Genomic DNA, 26,831 nt, shown 5'->3' with positions numbered 1-26,831 from the left:
CATTTTTTATCCGCCGCCTCTTTCTCCTCGCACGTCGGGAAATGTGTTTCCAATTGCGCAATGGACGACACGATCGCACTGTCTGAGGCAGATGAAAGAGAGGATGTGGAAGCCGCTGTCGATGAGCGTAAGACACCAGGCGCACTCGTCGCGACAAATGCTTGCGCCGGTGGAGCAGGAGTCACGTTGCTTGAAGCATCGACACAACCACGCTCTTGCATAGATGAAGTAGAAGCTGGCCCACAGGAACCATCAGTGTGATCGTCGGCGCGCGGGCGAGCGGCGAGCTTCATAGAACGCTTCCTTGCGCCGAACACGTGTAGCATCTTGAGTTTCTTTGGGCACATCGTGGCCAGCTGCACAACAATCGGCAGGCTAAACGCAACAACGATCTCATAAAGATGGTTGATAATCGTCTCCTAAGGACGGTAGAAACTTGGAGAATATGCGAACGGCTTAAAAGATACACGATGGCAAGGGGAACACACAAAGGGCGCCGGTGATGGAGGAGCCGAAGCAGACGACGGCTGGACGCATTATGCAGGACACCACTACATCATCGCACGCAGCAGCCAATGGGAGTCGCGGGCTCCCCCACGTCCTTGAGGAGCGCGTGCTTCGCCCAATCTCAGCTTCGCATCTCAGCCGCTGGAAATTTGAAAGCTCTCACGAGCCCTCCACTCATGAGCGATTTACGCCTCTCCCGCACTGCCACCGTTGCTATAGGTGGCGGGAAAAATAAAGCGCAAGAATGCACGAACAAAACAACGCCAAAATGGTGGCTCTCGGTGGAGTGGTGGAGAAATGGTGTATGTGCCAAGTTTTGAGCACGCGCTCGCCGCTCGAGGGCTGCCACGGCTCGTTATAAACTTTATTTGAAATAGTTTCGCGATAAATTAGACGTTGATGTTTACAGAAATGGTAGTTTATAAGACATACTGCCCGAATATGTGGTTTTCCAAAAATCGGCTTTTTCGGGATTTTTCGGTTTTTAAAGGCCGCTTCCCCCCTTACCCACAAGTCAACAAATACTGCAGGACCAACGTTTCAAAACAACCCAATATGCTCCCCCACACAAAACTCTCGATAAACTCCAGGCAAGGGACTGGCGCCGCCTGCAAACGAACACATACCCGCATTAGTCTCGTCTACACGCAATCTCCCCAGACAGATATACGTCCCTGCCATGTCCCTGGTATAGCAACCACACAGCGACACTCGCGCACATAACACACGAATGCACCGACCATCCGGGCGACGTAATTTCGGCACGAGTCCCAGCACACACACTCGCTGTGCAGTCTTGGGAGGCGAGACTCTCCGAACTGGACCTGGGAAGCCAAAAGGCGACCCTCGACTAGGCTTGTCGAGCCGCGATTGCCAGTGGAGCCTCTGTCAGAGGGAACCACCCAGGAATAAGCTGCGCAACGATTTCTGTAACAATAAAGTTTCCCCTCCACCAACACCACAGACTGAAGGTGCCACAGCACTTCGAAACTGCTCGTGTCTGGTGCCAAGTGCCTGTGCAGCGAGCATTGCTTTTTGCAGAGTTCTCCCGCGAGCCCTTCACTGCACTGTTTTTGGGTCATATTCGGTGCGGCAGGTAGCAGCAGTGCAATGTGACATGCACGCACAATTAACTGTGGCAGCGTACCTCCTTTCATTCGCTCGGACTCAAGTACAGAAAGCAATGCCCTTGCACTTGCATACGGCAGTGCAGGTGTGAAATGGCGCATTTATGGTTGTGGTCGAGCCCAAACAGGTTCGCATTTCTCGATTGCAATTAACTCATTAGCACAAGCTTTGGAAGGGAGCCAATCGCGGTTGAGAAATCCTGACCCGATTGGGCTTGATCGCGTTCGAAAATTCACCGTGTGACACCTGCAAGAAGACAAGCTCGCCCTTTCCACAGTTCACATACATTGCATCCCACCTGTTGCTGCCTGTCGCATTTATCTTGTGTCGTTTCCAGCTTCTTTCCCAACAAGCTCACAATATTGGTAGCGTCAGGAAGCGTTAGGAAGCGTTAAGGAAAAGTTGTCAACAACTAGTTGCCATGATTGATTACAATGGAACCCAGTGCCAAGCAGTGATTATGGTAGCTCTTAAGTTGCAAACGTGTAACTGTGGATTTGCAAACTGCTACTGTATACCTCTTCGTGTTGCAGCGTGCCAGGGGCGATGAAGCTGCACAACCTGATCAACAAGCTGAAGAAGTGGATCAAGATCCTGGAAGCCAAGACCAAGCTGTTGCCCAAGTGAGTGAGAACTTCGTTGTATCATAGTTACACAGTCAAACGCCTTTGTAATGAAACGCTTTAGGCCTCCAGTGTCCTTCATCATACAAGTCACCTGACTGTACAGATTGTGCAACATAACGCTCACAATGGTGCAGGCTAAGCAGGTCCAGCAAAAGAAAACCTTTGTTTAACATGAATTCATGAGATACTCTTGTGCACTCGCAACAGCTTTTGTTTGCTCCTCCCAGGTCGATGCTAATCGAGGAGAAGTGCCGCTTCTTGAGCAACTTCTCTCAGCAGACGGCTGATGTGGCTCTACCTGGCGAGTTCCTGATGCCAAAGGTAACGGGGCCATCGCCCGCTGCTTGCGAAAACAGAAAGCAAACAAGAACACAGGTAGTAGACACGTGTGTCACGTTTTATTACAGGGCTGTTTGCCCATGCGGACTGACTTGCCGTTTTTTTTTTCACCGCCTCTTGGTCACATTTTATTTTTTTAGTTCTTATTTTGTGAAAAATTTCTCGCCTTGTGTGGCATGGTTTCTTGTTCCCACTCTGCTGGTAGTTTCTTTTCTTTCTTTATATTTTGTCACTTTCTTTTTGTGAGTGTCTTGTACTGCACTCAGTTATTACACAGTACTACGATGTGTGAAGTGCCTGGTTTTACTGGCAGTCTGGTTGCAACATTTTTTCTTCATCTCTCATCACCTTTTGCCTTGGGCATACTTCCTGGTTGTAATCTGTAATCAAGGCTTCTGGGCAACTTTTGGAGGGGCAGGTGTACATTTTAAGTCTACTTCGTTTGGCTTGAAAGTCGGTGACTTCACTCAGTCTCGCCGTATGTACATACAGTAAAGCCTCCTTAATTCGAAGTTCGCGGTACCGTGAAAAATCTTCAGATTAAGTGGATTTTCTAATTAGCTGAAAAGAACAAAATAGCACAAAAAGAAGGCAGAACTGCACGACACAAGCATGTCACATTTATTTGCTGTGTATTAGGACTACTTGCAATAATCACTAATGTAGGATTGCTTGGTACAGCAATTCGCTGCACCAAGGGTTGTGTTCTGTAGCCAGCTAATCATGCACAGCCTGTCTCAGTCACCGTGGCTACAAAGCTGGGAACAATATCAGGGACTCAATCACAGTCGAAAGCGGGCACATGAGTGGGCTCATCGTTGGGACTTCGTCATTATTGTAACATGGTGACTGCCGTATTTACACTATTGTAAGTTGACTAGAATGTAAGTCAACCCCCCCCATATCGCATGCGACAGGGAAAAAAAAAAGAACATACCCAAGGGTGCATTCGATAAAGAAAATTTACTAGTAGCTGACATAATCACTGGACTACTCGTCTTCACTTGTGCCATTGTCCTCACTATTGCTGCCATCGTCATCGCTGCTACGGTCCCACAGCACGTCATCATCCAGCGAAATTCCACATTTGGCAAATGACTGCACCACGACATTTTGTAGAACAGCCGCCGACGCCGAAAGCACCCAACCACACGGCCAATGGAGGCTCTTTTGACACGTCTGGTTGGCGCAAGTCCGTGGTCTTCTGCCGCCAGCCACTCGGTGCACTTACGGCGGAGCAGGTCCTTAAAAGGCGAAGATCCGGGCTTGTTTCATGACCATTTCACACTTCACTGGCAGGGACCAATCACGCATTTCAGCAACATACGCCGCAAGCTTGGCTTCCAGCTCCGGAAAGCGTCCCGACTTCAGCCCGCGGTAACTTCTTTGCTTACCGTCACAAGTGAAAATTCTGCTTCGCTGCAGTCGCCACTTTCGCACCACCTGTTCAGAAACATTGAACTTGTGGCCCACTGCGCAGTTGTTTCTTCGGCGTAAAAGATGGCAGCCGTCTTGAACGCTTGTATGAACGAGCGCCGAAACGTTTAGTGGACCCGGAGCACTCATGATGACTGAGGAAGCACGGAAGTAGCATGTGGCCGGCAGTCAAATTGAACGCATGAAACCAAAGAGCTACAGGAAAAGAGAAACGTGTGAGCAGTGTCTGCTCTTCCATGAACTATCTATACTCCCTGCAAGTGCCACCGTTCTGAGGGTGCCGCCGCGAATGGAACAGCGGCACTTCCATGGACTATCGACACCCCCCCCCCTCCCCATGAGTGTTGTGTGTGCTGTAAAACTCTAAGAAATGTTGAAAAACCGTTCCAAAAAGCGAACAAACATGCGGGATAGCGAAAACTACAGGTAGGGCCATAGAGCTAACATAAGATTGTAACTACGTTGCCTGATATCTCGTTGGTCTCACTTTTTTGGCAGTGCCATGTTTTGCTTTCGGTTGTAAGTCGACCTCCCCACTTCAGATTTTCAAATGTAAAAAATAATCTACTTACAATCGTGTAAATACGGTACGTCTTCCACGTTAGTGTACGATGTCTGCACGTCTGCACGTCTGCTTCTATGTTGAAGTAGTTGACAAAGCCCAGTTCGTCACTCCCGTCGCCGTCCTCGTTCGTATGCTAGCGGAATGGTAAGTTAGTATACAGACTCTAGAACAAAAGCTGGCCGAAAGAACTGGCAACCGCAAACACGCCGCCATGCTGCTGAGACTCATTTTCATAGCACTGAGCATATTCAAAATATCACACAAAAGCAAGCATTTACACGTTGCAGGTATGCATGGAGAACATTAAAAATTCATTCCGTGTATTCTTCAGAAAGATCTGATGGCTATGTATAAAATTTGTATGTAAAATTTACCGTGAAAGGATGCATTTGAAGGTTCCTAAACTACCGTATTTACTCGCATAATGATCACACTCGTGTAATGATTGCACCATGAATTTTGTTGTTACAATTCAATTTTTTTTCTTTTCCGCGTAATAATTGCACCCCGAACTTGCCGCAGCGACATGTCATGTGCCAAGTCTAGCTAGTGATCGTGCTTACCATCTGTCGAATGCTGTCGAATGCTACGCAAACGACTGTTCAAGACTTGCCAAGCGGTTTACACGCACCAAACATTCTTAAGCAGATGCCCCATTTCATTCCTTTCATCACTTTCCACGCTTCCATGAAAAAAAAAAAAAACCTACAACCAAACTTGCCTTGGCTTTATTATTTGTAGGCTTTATAAGGTTTGTAGTCAACAACAACAAAAAAAATGGTGCCTTTCGGTTCTTCTCATCTACACTTCGTGGGCATGCAACAAATCGCGAGCGGCAACGATAGTGGCCACGTTTACACTGATACGTTAGAAGTGTACCCTATTCATACGCCGCTTGTAACACAGCTAAGATAGTAGTGAAGACAAATGCCGCAGTTTTTGCAGCGTGCCCGCCATGTGTTTCTATGTCACTGGCAGCTTAGTGCATCCATCTCTATTTCTGTCCCCTCAAAGTGGATGTGGCTACGTTATTGTCGCAAGCTTGCCCATATTTACGTTATTATTCATTACTGATACGGAAGAAACTGTTTCAATGCACGTAATGTACTTGCGAGAAGAAAGAAGAGCCCGTTTTTCTTTCACCCCCCTCCCCCCCCCCCCTTTTCTTTTTAAAGAAAGTGTGATCTATGTGAGTAAATATGGTAACTTGTGCAATGCTAATAAACTCCCAAGCATATGCAGCATCTTGTTTTCTTGCCCAAAATTTGGAAGCACTAAATTTTGTGAAAATTTTTCTGATGTTTGATATTCAGTTCAATTTCAAGCTTTTTTTACTTGATTTGCTACAATATCTGATTCGACATGTGCTATTCGGTATTCACACATCCCTATTTCGACTTTGTCTAGGAGCTGTGATGTCATTCCTATGTTAGTTTTCTTCTTTGGACACACACAAAGTTGATGCATGTTTGTTTAAGGGGCGTGTCAGCAGGTCAGATACCGCCAAATGAATCAGTGGCTGGTTTTGGTGTTTTTTTCTGTATCTTGTTTAATTCAACCTGCCACTTAACTCGGATCAGTTTTGTCAGTTCCATCGAGGTCGAATTAATGGAAGTCTGCTATATATGCGAAGCCGGAAGTGTGTCGGAGCAAGTTGGTCTTTGATGCCACAACCGGGAACTACAAATTATGCAGATGAGTGCACATGAGCCTTTAGAATTATCCGACATAATTTGCATTGCAAATGATGGGACTGCACAAATTCTATGATTTGACTGAAAAAAAAAAAAGAAGATCGAGATCGAATTATCGTGGTTTTACTGTATATTTATACTTTCTGTCTTCTTGTTTGCTTTGCACTGTTAAGTTTTCACTTTTGCCCAAAACCTTACTGTTACTTATGTTAAGGTTGTAAGTGTGCTTAATTTAAGCATTCCTTACACTTAAAGGGCCCTTCACCAGGTCTGGCCATTTTGAGCTGGCTAGCGCAGAGCATACATTGCATGATAACGATCGTGTCTGCAAAGTATTACATCACCACGCGCCGCGGAAAGATAAGAAATTTCAAACCGAACATCGTTTTTCCTTCTCCTCGCGGCCGCCACGCTCCAAGCCGGAGGATGATATACTCGCGTCCCTGTGCCTACGTACTCAAGTCCGCAGCGTGACGTCGCTTGTGATGACACGTGACTTCGAGAATTATTCAAGGCACCATCTCCTATTTGTGTGATCTGTTGCTTGAATTGACGATTTGAAGTTTAGAGAAATGATAAAACATACAAACGAAATGTCTGCATGTTTTTTGCTTTACTTGTACCGAAGCAAGAGAGATGTACTTCAGCGGTCACGTGCGCAAGTACCGAAACTATGCCATTTTCGACCGTGTTCCAGTGAGTGATCATGCTCTTCAGTCCGCTTGTTCTGCCTCAGTATTCATGTAGCACTGAATTATACCGCTAGTCATGTATCCTTGTGCACAGCACGCAAAATTGTGCACTTGGCCAAATGATAACAGCCCATGTGCAATGCGCCCAGTGGAAATACGCATCGCCGGAAAAAGAAAAAGATGCGAGGAGAAAAAAAAAAGGAAAGGCGGGACCCGTGACGTATGCGTCACGCGATCCTCAAGGTCCAGCATGGGAGAACGGAGGGAAGGAATTTCGTTTGCAGAGGCTAGACGGGGTGAGTGGAGAGAGAGTTTCGCTATACAGGGGAGCTCGCCTCCTGAAATCATGGGTTTGTGGCACTGAAATATTTCTATCTCAGCTATTAATGAGCGGACTTGAAAAATTTTTGCGGCAGAACGCTTCCTAGAGGACACGTAACAACTTCCAGCGTATAACCAAAATTCGCTATGGGGCCTGGTGAGAGGGGCCCTTTAAGAAAAGGTTGAGAGAAAGAAACTGCCGCCTATAAAGGTGTCATGCTAAAGCATTGAAATATTATTTGTTTGATTTATGCCAGGAATGCCCTATTGTATCTTTTTCAGCATGTTTGCCCGGGCTACATACCAGCGCCACTTATCATTAAATGCAGGGTGATTCCCAGAAGTTGTGAATCACTTTTAAATGTTATTTCGCATGTTCAACTTGCATGCTTTTAAGATTGTTCACTTTGTTGCTTGCTTTTATAGATTCTTACAAGTTGCCATGTTTTAAAGCTGCTGGCAGTCATGGGAGGGATGCTTTCTCTATTAGTGTAGTACAATCAATGGGGTGTCCGATTTTTCGGACACCTCAAGGACAGCGAAAACGTAAAAGAAAATTGGACAGTCCAAAAAGCGAATGGACATCTTTTACTTCCCTCGAGGTCTCAGATTGCCACGGCCAAGTCCGAAATAGCTTTAGAGGCCTGCCAGTATAATTATAGGTGTCTCAATGCTCAGCGGTGGTGGCTTCAGTTAATGCCGTTTCGGATTTGTGGTCACAGCAAAAAGTAAGAAAAATTGGACGGCGAAGGGTTTCAGCACCGAAAATTTCGTACATTCATTTAGATTAACTCTATGAGACACGCGGTGGTGCCTCGAAGGTATCTGAATTATCAGGCATGCCTAAAAAACTGCGCATCCGAAAAAGTGGTCATTGACTGTATACATAAATACAGCAAGGGGATGGGGTCATAGGGCAGGCACGGAAAGTGCCAATGTCCACCTAAGCGCTTCTTGATGAAAGATGGATGAAAGGTTAAAAGGACCAAACAAATGTGAAAAATCTGATGCATAAGGAGGCTGTTCAGGGGCAGCCCACTTATTTCACTCCTTATAGGGTGGGTGATGTTTGACATTGACATGTCTGCCTGTGTGCAAAGTACCGTATTTACTCTATTGTACTGCAAGCTTTTTCATGATTTTCGTTGCTTGAAGTCGACCCTCGCATTATGTTTGAATAATGGCGAAATTTACTATTTTAAAGCAAATATTCTTAATTCTACGGCTTTTAATGTTATGTTGGCAAGATGTACCTTGAAGTCTCAATTGTTGTGTCGGCAGCGGCAGGCAAGCGGGGGGCCCCGACGGGCGAACGCACGGCTAGCGCCGGCGCAGTAAAGGAGACACGGAGCTAACTGCTCCCGATGAAAACCGGAACGAAGACTCGACCGACCCGCGGCCGTTTATTACTTATAAAGGCTTCACACGCTAGATGACACCTCCCGATTGGTCCAAGCTTGTCACATGACAGAAGGGGGTGCGCCATCTAGCTAAACAACTACAAAACATACATGTACGATGACACAGAGATCTGACAGGGGGCGACACTATACTACATCATCCCCCCCTGGAAACAAAGCAAGCATACAGTGAAACGCGCACACAAGGCGCGCACTTAAGTCCAAGGACAAATTCAGTTCGTTCCCCCCCACGTTCACACACACGTGCACCAGATGCACACAAGGCATGCACTTAAGTCCACAACAAATTCAGTCCGTCCCCACCCAAGTTCACATACACGCGCACCAGTCTTGGGCACCAAAACACAGGCAGTCACTCAAAACAAAATCCGACAAGAAACACGGCACAAAACTCACTGCACCGCAACAAGGAGCACTTTACACCTGTGTTAATGAAACATGTGGACTGTCTCCTAAATGTCACAACGAGGCCCTTAGCCGTGGCATTTCAAAGACGGAAATACACTCTACACTACAGAAACAAAATCATCGAGCCACGGAGGCCGTTTTCTGTCACGATGAGGACGCGTGCGTACCTCAGAACTTTGGGGATTGCGACGCGTATCGGTCGACTTTAAAGACCCAGTCGTCCCACTACTATTTCCCTCCCCTTGGTTGGACAATTGAATGTGGTTATCGCTCAAAGCTGGAGAGGGTTGCCCAGGAAGCTCCTCTCGATGTCCCAACAAGTCCTGGGAGGCTACCGATTCCCCCACGGAATCAGAGACGACTGCTGACTGTGCAGACTCGGAAGTGATACAGCCAGACGAACTACTTAACTGATGCCTATGAAAGGACGATGTTACTACAGACGAGTCATCGGAATGACTATCTAGGTTTGAATACGAGTACAAAAAATCTTTATCACTTGTACACAATGTACTACCTGCTGGATCCTTCATCACTACGGTTAACTTAGACACATGCCACGTCTTCCCATCACTGAGTAGAAAAGTAGATGGTCCTATCTGGGCCTTGACTTTACGAGGTTTACTGTACTTAAAGAATCCTTTCCTGTTAAATTTTATTCTGACGGTGTCTCCCACCTTGATACGAGTTGCCTGAGCACCTCTACGTTTGTCGACGTACTGTTTAGTCTGCGACTGTTTCTGCAAGACCCTTTCTTGAACTTAAGGCACAAGACTGTCCTGTTCTCGTAGATCTACACAGAGCCGCATGGTTCCATCCTTCTTGCGCACCACCACGAGTGGAGACACCCACTCAGTAGCCTCAACGCGCTCGATGACGTCGCAGTCCTCGAGACGTCGCAATTCATGTGTGACCTGGTCACGGAGAGCCAGGGGTAGTCGGCGCAACTTTGAAGATACTGGTTTCGCATCTTGCTGCCGATGAATTCGGTGCACAAAGTTGTTGACGAGACCCCACTCGTCACTGGAAAGGTGATCAAAACCCGGAGGCACACCTGTGGGGCTCTGTACTGAAGGAAGCGATGGTAGACGACATGTCAGCGATGTACCGTCGATCTGTATGCCCAAGCGTTGGATGGCGTCTAAACCCAGCAGTGATGTTCCTGTAGTCGTTACGTGGAACGTGACTGAGCATGACCTTTGGAAAAACTGGACAGTGGCTTGAAACAGGCCTTGAATGTCGATGCGTTGCTTGGAGAGATTTTTCAAGTCCACTGTTTGTGACAGCCTGTGCTGTCGACCAAAGTGCTTTCCAAAATCTTTGACCGTCATCATTGAGACAGACGCTCCCGTATCCACGAGCAGCCGCATGGCGACGTCGTTAACCACGACCGGGACTTGTAAATCCTTTTTAGTTTCCAAAGTGCTCACCGTCAAGACAGACGCGGACGGCTGTCCTGCGGAAGTTGACGACCGCGTCTCTGCGGAAGAGACGTGCTGAACAGTACGGGTTTTTCGGCATGCTGATGCGAAATGGCCCAACGTGTGGCAAGCGTTGCACCGCCGGTTTCTTGCGGGGCAATTCCTGTACGTTGCAATATGCTTCGTGCTGCCACACCGATCGCATGCACCACGGTTCCCGGAGGAGCCATGTGCGAAATGTCTGTCGTCTCGGCGGCTTCTCGGAAGAAGTCGGTCGTCTCGGCGGCTTCTCGGAAGAAGTCGGTCGTCTCGGCGGCTTCTCGGAAGAAGTCGGTCGTCTTGGCGGCTTCTTGGAAGAAGTCGGCCATCTTCATGGCCTCCCGGACTACGTCGGCCATCTTGGCGGCTCCCCGGAAGAAGTCGGCCATCTTGGCCCGTCGACGGAACGCCAAGTTGAGATGCCTCGATTCTTCGAACATTTTCGGAGCCGAACGCGCGGTTCGCTCGATGCAAGGCTTCTAACGAGCGTCCCATTTCTTCTGCCTTGTCCAGGGTCAGGGTTTCGCCATGAGCCAGCAACTTTTCGCGAACGCTGACGTTCGCTACCCCATGTATGATTTGGTCTCGGACGCGCTCGCCATAGGTTGTGCCGAAGTTGCACTGTACCGCCTTCTCCTTCAATGCGGTCACGAATTCCAGGAATCCTTCTCCCTCGAACTGCTTTCGACTGGTGAATTCGTGCCGTTCCGCCAGGACATTTGTTGACGCGGCGAACAGCCGGTCAAGCCGCTGCAAGAGTCTCCGAAACTCTGACGCTGGCGGGACCGCATCACTTGACGTTGACGCTGCGCCGGTCAACTGCCTTGCTGCTTCGCTTGAAGCTGACGCTGCGCTGGTTAACTGCCTTGCTGCTTCCTGCTCCTCGTCTGCAAAGTACTTCCGTTGTCCCTCACGCCCGAGAGCGCTGACGAGCGCGGACGCTCGTCGCGCGTCTGTCCAGTCGCCACCGCCGGCCGCTTCGAGGTGGGCCTGAAAAATTTTTTTCCATCGATGCCATGGAATTAACGGTGGCCCGGGCAATTCCAGAAAAACGGGAAGGTTCGCCGTGAAAGACGCCATGCCCGGTAGCGTGCAGGAGACAGTGCAGAAAACAAGCCGGAGCTCGCAGCAGGAATGGGGCAAGGAAGAACAAAGGGGCGAGAAGGCCTAGGCTCGGAAGCCTCGCGACGCCGAGTGCGTCGGCGGCGTTTGCCTGCCGTGCGGACACGGGAAGGGTCGCTTCACTTACGAAGCTCGTTGGTTTCCCGGGGCTTCGGTCGGAACCACTGCGGGAATCCCATCTTCGTCGCCAAAGATGTTGTGTCTGCAGCGGCAGGCAAGCGGGGGGCCCCGACGGGCGAACGCGCGGCTAGCGCCGGTGCAGTAAAGGAGACACGGAGCTAACTGCTCCCGATGAAAACCGGAACGAAGACTCGACCGACCCGCGGCCGTTTATTACTTATAAAGGCTTCACACGCTAGATGACACCTCCCGATTGGTCCAAGCTTGTCACATGACAGAAGGGGGTGCGCCATCTAGCTAAACAACTACAAAACATACATGTACGATGACACAGAGATCTGACAGGGGGCGACATTATACTACATCAATTCAATCCATAAACAAGTTGATCGAAGTCAAAATTTCCATTTTGTTTAAATCGATGGCATTTTCGCTATGCTTGTGACCGGTGTTATGTATACGATGCTTCATTACCCTGCTGCCTATCGCTCCTCATCTGCGTTCATTCGCAACATTATGCCGATGCAGAGTGTTAGGTATGACGGCCACTTCGAGAGACAAGTAACTTTGGTGGCCAAGGAGCTGAGAACTATGCCGTGGCCCGGCAAATCAATGTTAGTGAGTCGACAATTATCGGATGGTGGCGCCAATGGGAGACCCTTTAAATATGGGACCCTTGTAAATATGCGACCGCTCGGAAGGGCCTCGTAGTGGTCTGGTGCTGTCCCCGAATGAAGTGGTTATATAGTCTTTTAAGGAGTACTTAATCTCAAATGAGCTCGACGGCATGAATGACTTGATTCTCAGGAGGCCACTTTCGAAAAGAGTTTCGCTTTCATGAGACTTGGCTCGTTTCAGCACCGAACCCCTTTGAATTATACGGCTGACAGTACTCTTGGCACTGATAATGAGCTTTGCACAGTGCAGAAAGTCTTGTCATTGCCAAGTTACATGAAATTTCACGTAAATGAAACTATCTTCCATTTTGATCGCCCGAGAATACCGTCCAATGAAAGCTCTGTCTCCTTCTCAGATGACGGTGATCAGGGAAGAGAACTCGTTTCCAAATCAATTCCTTGAATAAGGGTACGATTTCTCTTTCCGCTCATCTTGTGTTACACTTGCGGTTTCATTTTCTTTTTTTTTTTTCTTCTTTTTTTCCCGCAGACTTTTTGGAAAGTCGACATTCGCGTTACAACCATGGCTGCGTTACGTTTCAGTAAATACAGTACCATGATTGTGTATTGCGAGGCAGCCCGCTCTTACTGTGAAGATATCCTCTGTTGGAATTTGTGAGCCAACTCTTGTGTTTCTCCCTACCCATTTCAGCACAGCCACTACTATGTGCGCATCGCACGGTTCATGCCACGGGTGGAAATTGTCCAGAAGTACAACACAGCTGCCCGGCGACTCTACCTTCGTGGGCAAAATGGAAAAGTGAGTGCTTTGATTGAGGGAGGGGGACATATGGAGAGCATGAGAAGTGGTGGAAAATACATAGACCCAAACTGTGTGCGCGCATATATGTGTCTGTGCCACTGATATTCTAGTGAACAAGACAATGAAATGGAGATGGGGAGGTTGTGTATTGCACAGAGCAGATATCTGGTTGTTAATTCAGTAACATAATGAATGTCAAAGGGAGGGAAACGTGAAAAGGGCCCTGAAACAATTTTTGAACATAATAACAAAATGTTTCTGATCTGTTAAGGAGGCTCCTTTGAACATGCGAAACAAAATATTATTGCAACGCATGCACCAGGGAATTTACAATCCCGTGTCGAAAGCCGTGAACAGCTGCTTGCTCTCGCACCTGCAGTGTCATCATGCAGTGTCATCGTTAAGCAGCTGGACGCCCACCAACACTATTGGCTGATTTCTTGGTCGTAAGGACATTCTCAGTAATACGTGATTGCTAATTTTGAGCTAAATAAGTGAAGAATATCTGTCTGCACTCTCAAAAAGACAGAAAGATCATTTCACATTTGCACTGCACGTGCCCTCTGATATGGCAGCAGTGTTGTGCCGTGTAGCGTATTCTGCCTTGGCTGCTGCGACACCCTACTCTAGCTGGAGCTTTGCCCTCTTGGCTCCTCAGCTGTGCTGTTTCCAGTGCGCTAGCAGAGGTGAAAAGAGAGAGAAAGCCTGGTGTCAGTGCTATAACTCTGCTTACAGTTACAAAAAATTTTGCGGCATGAGATTCGTGGGATTACATACTTTAGTAGTGAGGCCATTCCATGATTACTTGGAAAAGTGTTTCAGGACGCCTTGTAGACGGCAGGCAATACATTGATGTGATCAAGGTAGGTTCGTAGGCATAAGATGGAGCCTGCCGGTGCAAGACGTGTCATGCTCGCGTGCTGCATGCAGATCTACCCATACCTGGTGGTGAACGACGCGTGCCTGAGCGACGCACGGCGTGAGGAGCGGGTGCTACAGCTGCTGCGCATGCTGAACACCTTGCTGGACAAACAGAAGGAGACGGCCCGCCGCTTCCTGCACCTGGCCGTGCCCCGTGTGGTGGCCGTTAGCCCCCAGATGCGCCTCGTTGAGGACAACCCAGCATCGGTCTCGCTGCTGCACATCTACAAGCAGGTGAAGTGGGCCTTCACTCCTCAGTGCAGGGGATTTGGCAACTAGTGCGTTGAGGCTTGCCTTGAAATGCGCTCAGGGAAAACGAAAGGCAGGGAGGTTAACCAATGTCTCACCTGGTTGGCTACCCTACACATCAAGCAGGGGAATGGGAGAAAAACATGAGAAGAAGAGTTATTTATCTGCATGCACTCGCAGGTTGTGTAGTCCTGGTTGTCTTCAAGAAGCGCATTAGCGTTTTGGTGGCCTTGTGCATGCTAGAGGTCTGCGGTCAAGGTCCCGGGATGTTTGCTTCCGAGAACAGTCTGTAGTTTAAGTGGCTAGGACGCGTACGCAGGCCATGTCGTTGAGAATCGTAGGTTGGACAATGGCACAGAATGTGTTCTGTAGTCTCGTCCTGTCTGCAAGAGTTCTATACAGTGCTGTTGGCTGTTTCAATTAAGAATTAATAAGCGTTTGTGAATGCAACACCGAACCACAGGCGGCACATTAAGATTGTTTCACGACAGAAGAGCCGGAGTGGCAGGCAAAGGAACATGTCGGGGTCCAGTGCAACTAACAACCACAACAGGATAAACCTGACTGATGCGTCATATTGCAGTTATTAGTTACCTATTAGTTGTTTGAAAACCTTGTACATGCCTACCTACTTAATAAGTAATTCCCATTTAAATATACTCGTGATGACTCCCACACCCTGCCGCCATTGAACTTAACGCATTGGCCGACTGCTTAAGCCGTAGTCACCTACCACACGCCAAACAGTTAGTGTGTAGTATTTACTTCATTTTTTTGCATGTACATGCATGGAAATGACAAAATGTAGTGCACGTAGGCCATAGATAGCAGTGGTGGAACAGCTGCGCCAATTGCGCCATTGGATTGGATTGGAGCCAACTTTATTTGTGCCTGCAGTTGGGCGCTCGCCAAAATGCGTCGGGAGTGGGCCTTTGCGCCATCCTGTGCGAAAACAGCATTTTGGCGGAAAATTGCGCCGAGCCTGAGCCAAAGCAGGCATATGAGCGAAACCCTCCTTCCATCAATGCGTTGCAGCTAGCAAAACTGAAATCAAAACCAATGGTACACTATCATCATCGTCGTCATAGGCGGAAGCAGAGGCCTTTTGGAGTCATTCGGTTTGTCATTCCCGTATTTTTCTCTGACGGACATACAATGTAGTGCCGCTGTACCGTCTTGCTGGCGCTTTATTTCGGTGTTCATCAAACCCACTTGGTACCGCGGAGTTTGCGAAGGAGGATGTCACATTCTAGGATTAAAGGTTAGCTTTTTTGATGTTTATGGGTGATAGGTTTTTGTAAGAGAGCTGCTGTGATCAGGATCTCATGTGGTGCATAGTTTAGAAGGGTATTAGCGAGCACATGTCGACTTGCGCATGTCCAAGTTACTGAATAGACTGAGGTTTATAATAGTGCTACCAGTTTTACTTCTTGCATGGATGTGGGCCAGGTTGTTAATTTTGGCACAAAACCCTCTTTGCATCTCGCACATGTGTAGTGGCGCTGACGTCATGTCTGTGTTTGGGAACTCCCTAATGTGCATGGCATGACATGATTGTATTGCGTAATGTCATGTTCAGTACAGGTGCGCATTCTGAATCGGTCTTGCGCTGAGCCTCAGCCCACAAGCCGTGACTGTCGCACTATGTTGCATCCTCATTTAATAAACTCGCATTTGTTGATGGTCTGTCTGTGGTGCCTTCAATGCGCCGTGTCAGACAGTCGACGAACCCGGCCGCAGAGCCCTTTGTGCATTGCATCCTTTTGTGACCGTGCTCACAAGGTAACCCTCGCACAAACCCATCTCCACAACAGATCAACTGTAGCAGTTAAAATTTCCATGGTATATGGTAAGCATACATGCGTTTGACCTTGCGCGAAAAGTCTTTGCTGCTGTGCCAAATCGGCTTCTTGCCTGCACCAAGACTTGCGCCGAAAGGTGAACTGGCTGTTCCACCACTGAGATAGTGGAATTGAGCCGGCACAGACCTTTCACGGACTGCAGTTAGCCGCCAGTAGTGACATTAAAACATAGTGTCATGACATGTTTCCCGATCCCATAGCTTCTGAAGCTTCTAAGTCATCCACGACTAGACGTGGATTTGCATAATGTCCCTTATGTATCCGACATGGTGCATGTGTTGACCTTCGTGAGGGAATTCGCTGAGAAGTGAGGCCTGATGGAGAAACTGGCTCTCAGCGTTGCCGAGTTTCAGGGTGCCGTCGTTGCTGGAAGGCCGCCACAGCGGCAAGTGAAAATCGCAGATATTCTTGCGGCCTGCTCGCAAATAAAAGTTACCTGCGTATGTGTTTAGTGAGAATTGAGATGTGACGCACAAGGGCCGGGGCAAGCGAGCCCAAGCCCCGCGACGAGGAGCCACGGTTCTCGGAGGTCAGGCGCGGGATCAACAGTAGTTGACTGAGCGGTGAAGAGGTGGCGTGAGTGCGGGGAGGACAGCAGCGCGAGCGTGCGAATGTGCGGGAAGAGAGTGGCGAACGGGAGAACTCGGAGTGTGGTTGTGTGGTGCGGAAGGTTGGCATTCGGGAAATAAAGCGGTAGTTAGGGACAACGTGTGGCGTGTCGTCGATCGTGACAAGTGGAGGCTCGTCCGGGATCTACGTGGACATGGAGACAGTGGACGTTCCCGAACAATTAGTACAGCATCTGCTGGGGCAGCCGAGCGGATCCACCATAGAACGCGAGCACATCGCGGCAGCTGTCAGACAAAGACTGATGGCGGCCGAGGCAGTGCCTATGGTTTCTACGACACCGGCGAGCGACTGCGCTCCGCGCTCTACAGGAGGTCAGCCAGGTCAGCCTCCAAAGTTTAAGGGGTTCAACGACCATCAGTCCCCCGAGGAATTTTTGGACCGGCTTGAAATGTTTTGTTTGGTCAGCGGTGTCGCAGCTGACAAGAGGCTTACGCACATTGTGCCCGCTGCGCTGGAAGGTAGCGCGAAGTTGTGGTGGCGATCCGTGAACTCGTTTCCGTCGCAGGAAGAGTTCACTGCGGCATTTATTGCGGAATTCTCCTCCATTGACACGAAGCGCCGCTTGAAACAAGAGCTGGAGCTCCGGACGCAACATCCCCAAGACACAGGAACAAGCACTCCGCCTGGCAACAGGTTGGTCTCTGTCAACGACTTCCCTCAAGTGCTAAATAAAGTGGGCCACAAGCAGCCGCAATCAACGCTTCTTGTGTGTGCCAGACTTGTGTCGGGACATTGTGCTAGGCAGAGATTTTTTAACAGCAACAGGCATCTCTTTACATGTATCGCTGGGTGGATGGACGATTGGAACCGATCCACAGTGCATGGTGCCATTTGCTAAGCGCGAAAAAGACCCAGCGACAGCACTTGCCATAGAAGATGGAGAGTCGTACCACTTGCACAGCCTCTTTGAAGAAGTGCTTGTAGTTCCGGGCATAGAGGACATGCATCAGGCTGGCACCAGGGAACTACATCCAAGCATGAGTAAAGTTCTCGATGACTTTAGCCATCTGTTTACTACAGTTGCGGGATGTACCACGCTGGCTCAGCACCGCATTGACACAGGGGACAGTGCGCCCGTGAAATGCAAGCTACGTCCAGTGGATGCGAAGAAGCAGAAGATCATCGAGGGCTGTGTGGATGGCCTCCTAGAACAGGGCCTCATAAGACGAAGCACCAGCCCGTGGACTAGCGCCCCAGTGCTCGTTGCAAAGAAGTCTGGAGGCTACCGGCTCACTGTGGACTACCGGCCGTTAAATGCACGCACCCGAGTACCTGCCTACCCAATGCCTCGAACAGACTGGCTGCTAGTGCAGTTGGGCCGAGCAATGTGGTTTTCCAGCTTTGATCTCTCCCAAGGGTTTTTCCAAATTCCTAGCTATACCAGCAAGGCTGACATAGCTAAAACGGCCTTCATTTGCCATCAAGGTACATTTGAATTTACGAGGATGCCCTTTGGGGTGGCAGGCAGTCCAGCAACTTTTCAAACCCCTAATGGACTGGGTGCTGCAGGGAATCAATCACCACTTTGCTATGGCATATTTAGATGATGTCGTTGTATACTCAGAGACACTGGAGAACCATGTTGAGCATGTAAGGGAAATGCTACAATGCATTGAGGGTGCTGGCCTTACGATTAATCCAGATAAAGTACAGGTCTGCCGTCAGTCCCTCAAGTTTTTAGGTCACATCATCTCCCCTGGGCAGTGTAGACCAGATGAGGAGAAGGTGCGTGCAGTGCTGGATTACCCAAGACCCAGTACAGTTAAGCAGTTGCAAGCCTTCCTGGGACTTACCGGCTACTATAGAAGCAAGGGCCGGGGCAAGCGAGCCCAAGACCCGCGACGAGGAGCCACAGTTCTCGGAGGCCAGGCGCGGGATCAACAGTAGTTGACTGAGCAGTGAAGAGGTGGCGTGAGTGTGGGGAGGACAGCGGCGCGAGCGTGCGAGTGTGCGGGGAGAGAGTGGCGAACGGGAGAACTCGGAGTGTGGTTGTGTGGTGCGGAAGGTTGGCGTTCGGGAAATAAAGCGGTAGTTCGGGACAACGTGTGGCGTGTCGTCGATCGTGACAGAGACATATTTCTTTCCTGACCAGTAAGTCAGGAAAGCTGCAGCCGCTCAACGGCCATCGTCCGCAATTAGTACATCACTTAGTGCGTTTCTGATCCATGTTCCGCACCAACTACGTAGTAAAGGAACACTAAAGGCAAATACTAAGTCGACGTGGACTGTTTAAATACCATTCCAGAAACCTCACAATGCTTGTTTCGTGTCATGAAAACACTTAGTTTACGAGAATATTGCATTTGAAGGGTCCAAATATCTTTTTCGAAATTCAAATCTCTTGCCACGCAACCGAGGAAGTGGTGACGTTGCATACACCATCACCACCCTTTGCTGCTGTCAGCGAGTAATACGGCACCCGACAGATGCCGGTATCGAGCCAAGACAGAACGGTGGATTCGACAAGATGTTCATTTGAGGGATCGCCAGCCGTTTGTGTGCAGGCACGTGTAAGAGCGGGTACGAGAGAGAAAATCTGGGGTCTTTTGCTCCTTGAATATATGACTCTGCCTAGGTACTATAGAGGAGGTTTCTTAGTGTGCATTGTATACGTTTGTCGCTAGGCATGCTGGCATTGCGGAGAGTGTTCGAGTTTGTTTACGCTCGGACGCTGGCTGCCGGCACGGTACTGTAACGGACTTTTCTTTAGGTCATGGCATACTGGCGCACGTTACAATTGAGGACGTTTTTTTTCCCCCCGTTTTTTGGTCACGGAAAACGGGTGTGCATTACAATGGAAGGCGTGTTACAATCGAGTAAATATGGTATGTCCTGCATTTGCCTCAATTTCTCTCTTGTTGAGGCTCGGTTCGCAATAATATTGACACCTTAGAGATTCTCAAGCACTAATTCTCTGTCTTAAACTTGTGCCAACTCGACCAGGCACTTATTCTGCGGCTCAATGGCATTGTCCCGTTTGTGCAGAGGTGCAGCCAGCGTGGTGTGGAGCATGACGCCCCCGTAGGCCGCTACTACGAACGGCTGGCAGCAGTGCAGGCACGGGGATCGCAGGCCAGCCACCAGGTGCTGCGGGACATCCTGCGGGACGTCCAGGGCTCCATGGTGCCCCGGACTCTGCTCCGAGACTGGGCTCTGGCCACCTTCCAGGCACCCACCCACTATTGGACCTTCCGCAAACAGGTACAAGACAATTTCAGCGCTGTGTACAATAAGCTCTCGCACACATTATACAATGGTGATTCCAGGTTTCGTGTGGTCGGAATACACTCGAGATACTTGCAGTTTTCGTTGCGCTGCAGGCTTTGCATTACTTGTGTAACTAGTGTGACGACACAGCAGTGCCAACTTTGATTCAGATAAATGCTTGTTACGTACTCTTCATAGTGACAGCTAAAAATAAATGATAAAATCAGCTTTTACTTAGTCTCCCCGCACTTTAAGGGGGACGCGGGTTTTACATCGCGAAAAATGGCCAAAAATTCGATTTCTTGAAAATAACCTTTTCAGTTTCTATAACCCTTTTTCTATCTGATACCCAAATATCATCACTGTAAACCACTTAGAAGTGCTCAAAAAAATTTGTTTTATCAGCCAAGGTGGCGAAAAATCTCGCGGAAATCAAGAAAGAACAGCGTTTTCCACGCCACAATATCTCCGGAACAACGCGACCGAGCGCCGCCATCTTGGTCTCGTTGGAAAGCGCATCTCTCCATCTTCAAATCTGCCGCTTCAGCGATCTCCTCCATACAGAAACAAGCGCACAAAAAGCAAATGATTGAGGGTCGTGCCGGAGTCTGCGATTGGCCGTGCCCGCCACGTGACTCCAGCGCGGTTCGCCATTGGTCCGGCGCTGGTGTCGTCTGCTCGGCTCTTTGCACCTCGCGAGTTTGACGTCTCCACTCGCCGTGATCTCGACGTGTCAAAACGGGCGCTACGCGGACATCGCAGTAGCATGGCCGATCCCTACGCTTGTGGACGTTTCAGACTCTCGGCTAAGCATTCCGAGCATCGGCGACGCAGACTTCGCGACCAAGATTCGCGCGCGGAATCCTCGGACATGCGGCTAAGCCTTTCAGCAGTCAGTGTTTCAAATTCGTGACACATTCGTATCGCGCACGCAATCCTCAGAAACGCGGTTTAACATTTCGCGCATGGGGAGTCTCCGACTCGGCGATCATGCACATCGCGCGCGGACTTCTCAGACCGTCACCTAATCATTTTGTGCATCGGCACCTCCGACTGCGCGAATAAGCACATCGAGTGTCGACTCCTCGAGCCCGCGGCTAGGAATTTGGCGCGTCGGCACGTAGGACTGCGCGAATGAGCGCGTCGAGTGTCGACTCCTCGAGCCCGCAACTAGGCATTTTGCGCGTCGGCACCTCGGACTGCGCGAATAAGCGCATCGAGGGTCGACTTCTCGAACCCGCGACTACGCATTTCGCGTGTCAGCACCTTGAAATGCGCGACTAAGCACATCGCGCGTCGGCTCTATGTATCTGCGGCTATGCATTTCGCACATCGGCACTTCAGACTCGCAACCAAGCACATTGCGCGTTCACTCTATTATCATATTGTCGCGATAGCTCGTAACAATATCTGTAATACCACCCCTTCATAAAGAGAACCTCATCATGAGCTCTGTTCATTAGGCCCCTTGGGCTGGCACACACCTGGCTGCAGAAGTGATCGAGGCGTCATACAAAAGTAAAATTCTGGAAAGCACCTAGCAGCTGCATATCTATCACTGGCTCTCTGATCATAAGTTCCACAGCCACTGTCAGGTGAACATGACTTGGAAGGCTACTTACACTCAGAGCCTTCATTCAGTAACATGGTAATTCTACCAAATGAAAAATGCCTCACTGATTGTAATGGAGACTGCTATCAATCAGGCAGCCTGCATGTACAACACTGGAACTATATTCATGCCCAGACAGAGTTCTACACTTCGGTTTGAAACCCAGACACCATGCTCTTTGTAGAGCATGGTGCCTAATAAAGTTTCTTGTGCTAGTTCAGTGGCCAGTGCGCTATTATTTTGAGAGTGTGCAGTCACACATTTAGTATGACCATTCTTACAAAACACAGAGCTTCAAAATGGTGCCATTTGTATTGCTGTAGATTCACTTCAGCAAAAGCTACATTTGTTTGAAGCTTCAAATGCATTTATTTCAGTTCGATGTTTTTGCACACTGTACTCCGTCTTACGGGTGTTTTTTCTGGGTTGTTTTTGGCCAAAAATGGCAAGGGTGGTATCATTTTATTCGTGTTGAAATGATCTGGGGCGTGATGCTATTTTTATTACTCTTGCACCGTCATGAAAATTACATTCAGGTATAGTAATCGCTGCTAATTAGAAAAAAATGTTCATAATAAATGCAAGATTGTTTTCTTGTCTGCAAAATGTTTCCAAATGAATAAAAATAGCATCACCCCCTACAGCAGGTCCTTAGCAATGGTGTCATGCATTTAGTTTTTGGTTTAGCAAGACGGAATCATCAAAAAGCCCCGTAACAAGTTTGAAATATAATTTGACTTCAGACCTCAATATTTTTTGAACTGCTACAGCTATCAAAAATCTAATTAGAGATCTGAAATCAGCATGAAAAATTACCCCAGGCAGTGGAGTTTATTAAAGATTCACCCAAAAATAAGAAAAACATTTTTAGAACCCACTTCCCCCCTTAAGAAGGGGGGGGGGGAGAGAGGGGGTTCAGAAATAACTTTTTGTTTCTTGGCAAAATGGGCTGAAATTTGGCACACATACTGCACATAGCAATAAAGAGACAAATTTAAAATTTCATTAACATATCTTCAGTAGGTTTTGTTTCATAAATATTTATAAGAATTTATAAGTTGCTTGCATGTGGAAAGCCTGGCACAGTAACAAAACATGGTAGGGAGTTGGGAATAATTGGTATGTTTCCCCAAATGTCTAATCTACATCAAGACAGTGTTCGATCTTTTTTTTTTTTTTTTTTCGTGCCCGAATAAGCTTTTGCTCAACATGAGATGCATGTGACTGTGCTTCACTGCATAGTGCCGTGTAGTTATTGTTAAATAATAAAATAAAGGAAAGATAAAGAAACATTTCAAGACTGTACAGATGTACAGCACAGTTTATGGGTCACAGTAAGGCAAACAGAATCAAAATCGGTCAGGGCATTGTTGTGCTATGCTTGCCACGAGCAAGGTGACCAACAACAACTTCAAATTTGAGGAACTGGGCTGCAAAGTATTGCAAGCTGTGCAGATTTATTAAAACGCACCAGGCCTGTAATATTTGGCATCAATGCTGTCGGGCATCTTCTTGCAGCTTTGCCTCTTCATTTGGTGGGCTTTGGAAATTTGTTCTTGGTCTTGCTAGTCCATCAAATTAAACTTCCGTTCACTTGTGGACACCACGAAAAGAAAGCCACGAACGCTGCATGCTTTCGCTTTCGCCGTCACTGCTGACACGAAACGCAACTTGAAGTGCATCTGAATGATGCGACGTTCTGGTGATGATTCATTTGGTGAATCACACTGTTGCTCGTTGACGGTTTAAGCTTGCTTGCTTGCTACGTATCCTTGTCGCACAATGTATCAGAAACTGAGTACGGCGCCTCTGTCGGCGATGGTGGCCTTCGACCCGTGTTGCCTTCATCAATGCGATCTTGACTACCGATTCGCGTGGCCATATGTCGAGGTGTGGGAGCCTCTGTTGGCGCGTCTTCCGTTGACTGTGTTATTGGTATCGATGGCACGGAGCGATTGTCGGCTTCGCTGCAGGAGTCAAAGGGTGCAAGACAGCATGGCACGTTATCCACAGGTTCAGTCAGGTGCTCCGCTTCTCCCACTAATCGGCGTCTCTTTCTCGCCGTAGGAGGCTTGCACTTCCGTTTTTCGAAGGCGTGCTTCGTCCAAAATTTCTTCTCAAATAAGCGACAATCCATCACCAACCTGGGTGCTCTGAGAAATCCGAATTCTGCGTGTCAAAAGAAGTGGCCGGCGAGGTGCCAGCTTGCTCACTGCTGCAGCAGCAACTAATGGGGAGACGCCTTTCAGCGCAGCAGTCAATTGGAGACCCGCTTTCATTGAAGGGCCTGTATGGCCACCTCCAGCAGACCCGTGCTTCTTTTATGTTTGTGCATTTGTTACAAGATGGTGACGACCGAAGAATTCAGAAGCAGAACAGCGAAGCTCTGAGCTTTCGAATGATACCAAGATGGAGGTGCTCGGTGGCGGGAAAGGCTTGATATGGCTCCGTGAACTACGGTGATTTTGTGTGATTTGAAGCCGTTTTCTTGCCCTGCTCTCTGACAAATTAATTTTTTCAGGCACTTTTAGTGCGTGTTTGACCCAACCATTTTGATACAACGTAGATTGGCCACTGCAGATACTGAAACACGTAGTTTCCAAATTCATTAAAACTTCTTTCTGGGCGAGTTGGTGTATGCGTGATTTGACAAATGTAATAGCATTAACACATGCAACCACAAAGGAACAGCGCTTGGGTCTCGTCCTTCTTCCTTTGTGGTTGCGTGTGTTAGCGCTGTTACAATTGTCAAACCAAGTAGTTTCCAAAACTCGATTTTCTTTTTTTCACAATTTTCGCAATCTCATCCCCGCATCCCCCCTTAAGGAATAGATCAGTTGTCTGTTTTGATGCAGCAAGGCCTACCTACTGACATCACCACTGCCACAAAAATTATTTGATAGCTTTGTGCTAAGGGCTGCCACAGGATCCAGCGGTGGCCTGACACAGGTGATGCCAGATGCTCTACAAAGACCTCCTTTCTGAGAATGCACACGTAGTGGTGCCAGAGCTGTTTTGAATGCCTATATGCAAATGGCCAAACGATGTACTAAAGCTGCTGTCTGTTGAGTGCAATGGCGCTATGTACCGCAACTGCCTAGCGAATGGTAGTTACGAGGGGTGTGCAAATACCAAATGGTAGATTTTGAATGCGACTTAGTCAAATTACGACTACGTCAAACAATACTACATCAAACACTACTACAGTAAAACCTCGTTAAACCGTACCCGCTTAAACAGTAGTTTCGGTTTAAAAGTAGTAAAGTCAATTCCCCGACTCAGCGGCCATTGAATATAATGTATTTTGTATCCGCATAAACCGTACCAGCTTATTGCGTACGCATCGGTTAAAACATAGCGTTTAAACTTTTCGTCGCGCAAACACGGCGGTGCGTCATCTCCATCGGGCGGCCCGGCAGAACAACAAGCCTCAGAGATCGGAACAACTGCCTCCAAGCGCCCTGTGCGTTTGTGCGTGAAGCCACATCAACATCAACATCATTTCGATGCAGCGGACACGGTGCCAGAGAGCGTTATGGCGTCGTGCAAGTGAGGACTCGCGTCATGCCGAAGCTCGGATAAAAAAGACGCCGGGTGCTCAGCATAGAAGAAAAATTAGACATCGTCCGTGCTATCGAACGTGACACGACAAAGTCGGCGCTGGCCCGCGACATGGATCTGCTGTTGACTACGGTGTGTGGCATTTGGAATGCGAAGTTGCTCGGCAGCGCTGTTGCGACCGCGAAGAGATGTCGGCTAAGAGGTTCGACTTTTCGCCATCGTTGCCTCTGTTGTTGCCGAAGTGTCGACTAGCGACAGTGATGAGGACGACACGGAAAGTGACAGCACGGGCGATTCAGGCCCGACAGTGGCAGAAGCTGCGCGTTACGTCAGCCTCGTGAATGCAATCGTCGCAACGAGAACAGGGGCGCGATAACGTAACTATTCCAAACGAAAAGTTTTTCGCTCTCCGGCACCCGGCAATGAAAAAGGCGCCCCGGGACTTATGCAGCACTAGTGCACGCGTGCACGGAGAATACGTAACACCAACGAGGAATCTGCCGTGCGAATGTTAGACGAGAGGAGGGGGGCTGGCAGTGAAGCTGGCACGCAACTTGAGTAAGTTTGAGGCTGCTGTCGTCGTGCTAGGCCGCCATGGCATCAAACGAAAATAACACTTATGTCGCGCGAAGTGAATAAATACTGCATGTTTTTTCCCCTTTCATCACACTCTCTCTGAGTTCCGTTTTCGACAGGTAAGTGGGCGATCTCATGCTATTTCGGTTAAACAGTACTACCGTTTAGTACGTAGTTTTTCCGAGCTCCGGCCGACTACGGTTTAACGAGGTTTCACTGTACTACCATTCCTTGCCGTGCACGAAAAGGGCTCTAAACAAGTTTGTCTGGCCCACTGGCAACGAGAAAACACGAGTTGCCATCATGTTGTCAAGCACGGCAGACGGACGCAAGCTCCCACCCTATGTAGTCTTCAAGCGCAATATAGTGCCTAAAGATAAAGAGCTGCCAAAAAATGTGGTCCTGAGATGCCATGAGAAAGGCTGGATGAACGAGAATCTTGTGCTCAACGGGATAAAGTCCGTCTGGTGTAGGCGGCCCGGCGCACTGTTGTCGTTCCTGTCCATCCTCGTGCTGGACGCATTTCGTTGCCATTTGGCCGACTCAGTGAAGAGGCTGTTGCGCGAATCTGGCACTGAACTCGTCGTTATCCCAGGTGGGATTGGATGCACTCAGGTGAGCCTGCAGGGACACCGACTGTGCGGCTGAAGCGGGCTTTGCCAGCCACACTATGCAAGTGGATTGTGGATGCATGTTCCAGCATACCAGAGGACCTTGTGTGTCACGCATTCAAGAAGTGCGGCATCTCAAACGCGCTCGATGGCACAGAGGATGAGTACCTCTGGAAAGATATGTCCGACAAGTAACTATCCGAAGAGAGTGTAGCTGAGGAAGATGGCAATTGAAGTGCGGAATGCACTTCAATTGTTTTCAATTGCATAGATTGCACTTCAATTGCATAGATGTTTTCCTCGAGTTTTCCTAACTCGTAGT

At 48.7% G+C, this 26,831-nt stretch overlaps 1 protein-coding gene across 7 annotated transcripts in view; it reads left to right on the top strand.

Moving 5' to 3' along the window:
- Nipped-A (Transcription-associated protein Nipped-A) overlaps positions 1 to 26,831 on the top strand; it is a 361,163-nt gene that overhangs the window by 322,236 nt on the left and 12,096 nt on the right. For 4 of the 7 annotated variants that reach the window (XM_055075900.1, XM_055075899.1, XM_055075901.1 and 1 more), the window contains 5 exons: positions 2,169 to 2,258; positions 2,489 to 2,636; positions 13,170 to 13,277; positions 14,211 to 14,435; positions 19,928 to 20,143. In XM_055075900.1, coding sequence (XP_054931875.1) covers positions 2,169 to 2,258; positions 2,489 to 2,636; positions 13,170 to 13,277; positions 14,211 to 14,435; positions 19,928 to 20,143 — 787 coding nt within the window. The remainder of the gene's footprint in view (positions 1 to 2,168; positions 2,259 to 2,488; positions 2,637 to 13,169; positions 13,278 to 14,210; positions 14,436 to 19,927; positions 20,144 to 26,831) is intronic. The other 3 variants (XM_055075904.1, XM_055075903.1, XM_055075902.1) reach the window with 1 other exon arrangement.

Source organism: Dermacentor andersoni, chromosome 2, assembly GCF_023375885.2.
Source record: "Dermacentor andersoni chromosome 2, qqDerAnde1_hic_scaffold, whole genome shotgun sequence".
In the NCBI taxonomy this organism is placed as follows: domain Eukaryota; kingdom Metazoa; phylum Arthropoda; class Arachnida; order Ixodida; family Ixodidae; genus Dermacentor; species Dermacentor andersoni.
This window is presented reverse-complemented; position numbering and strand designations above follow the sequence as displayed.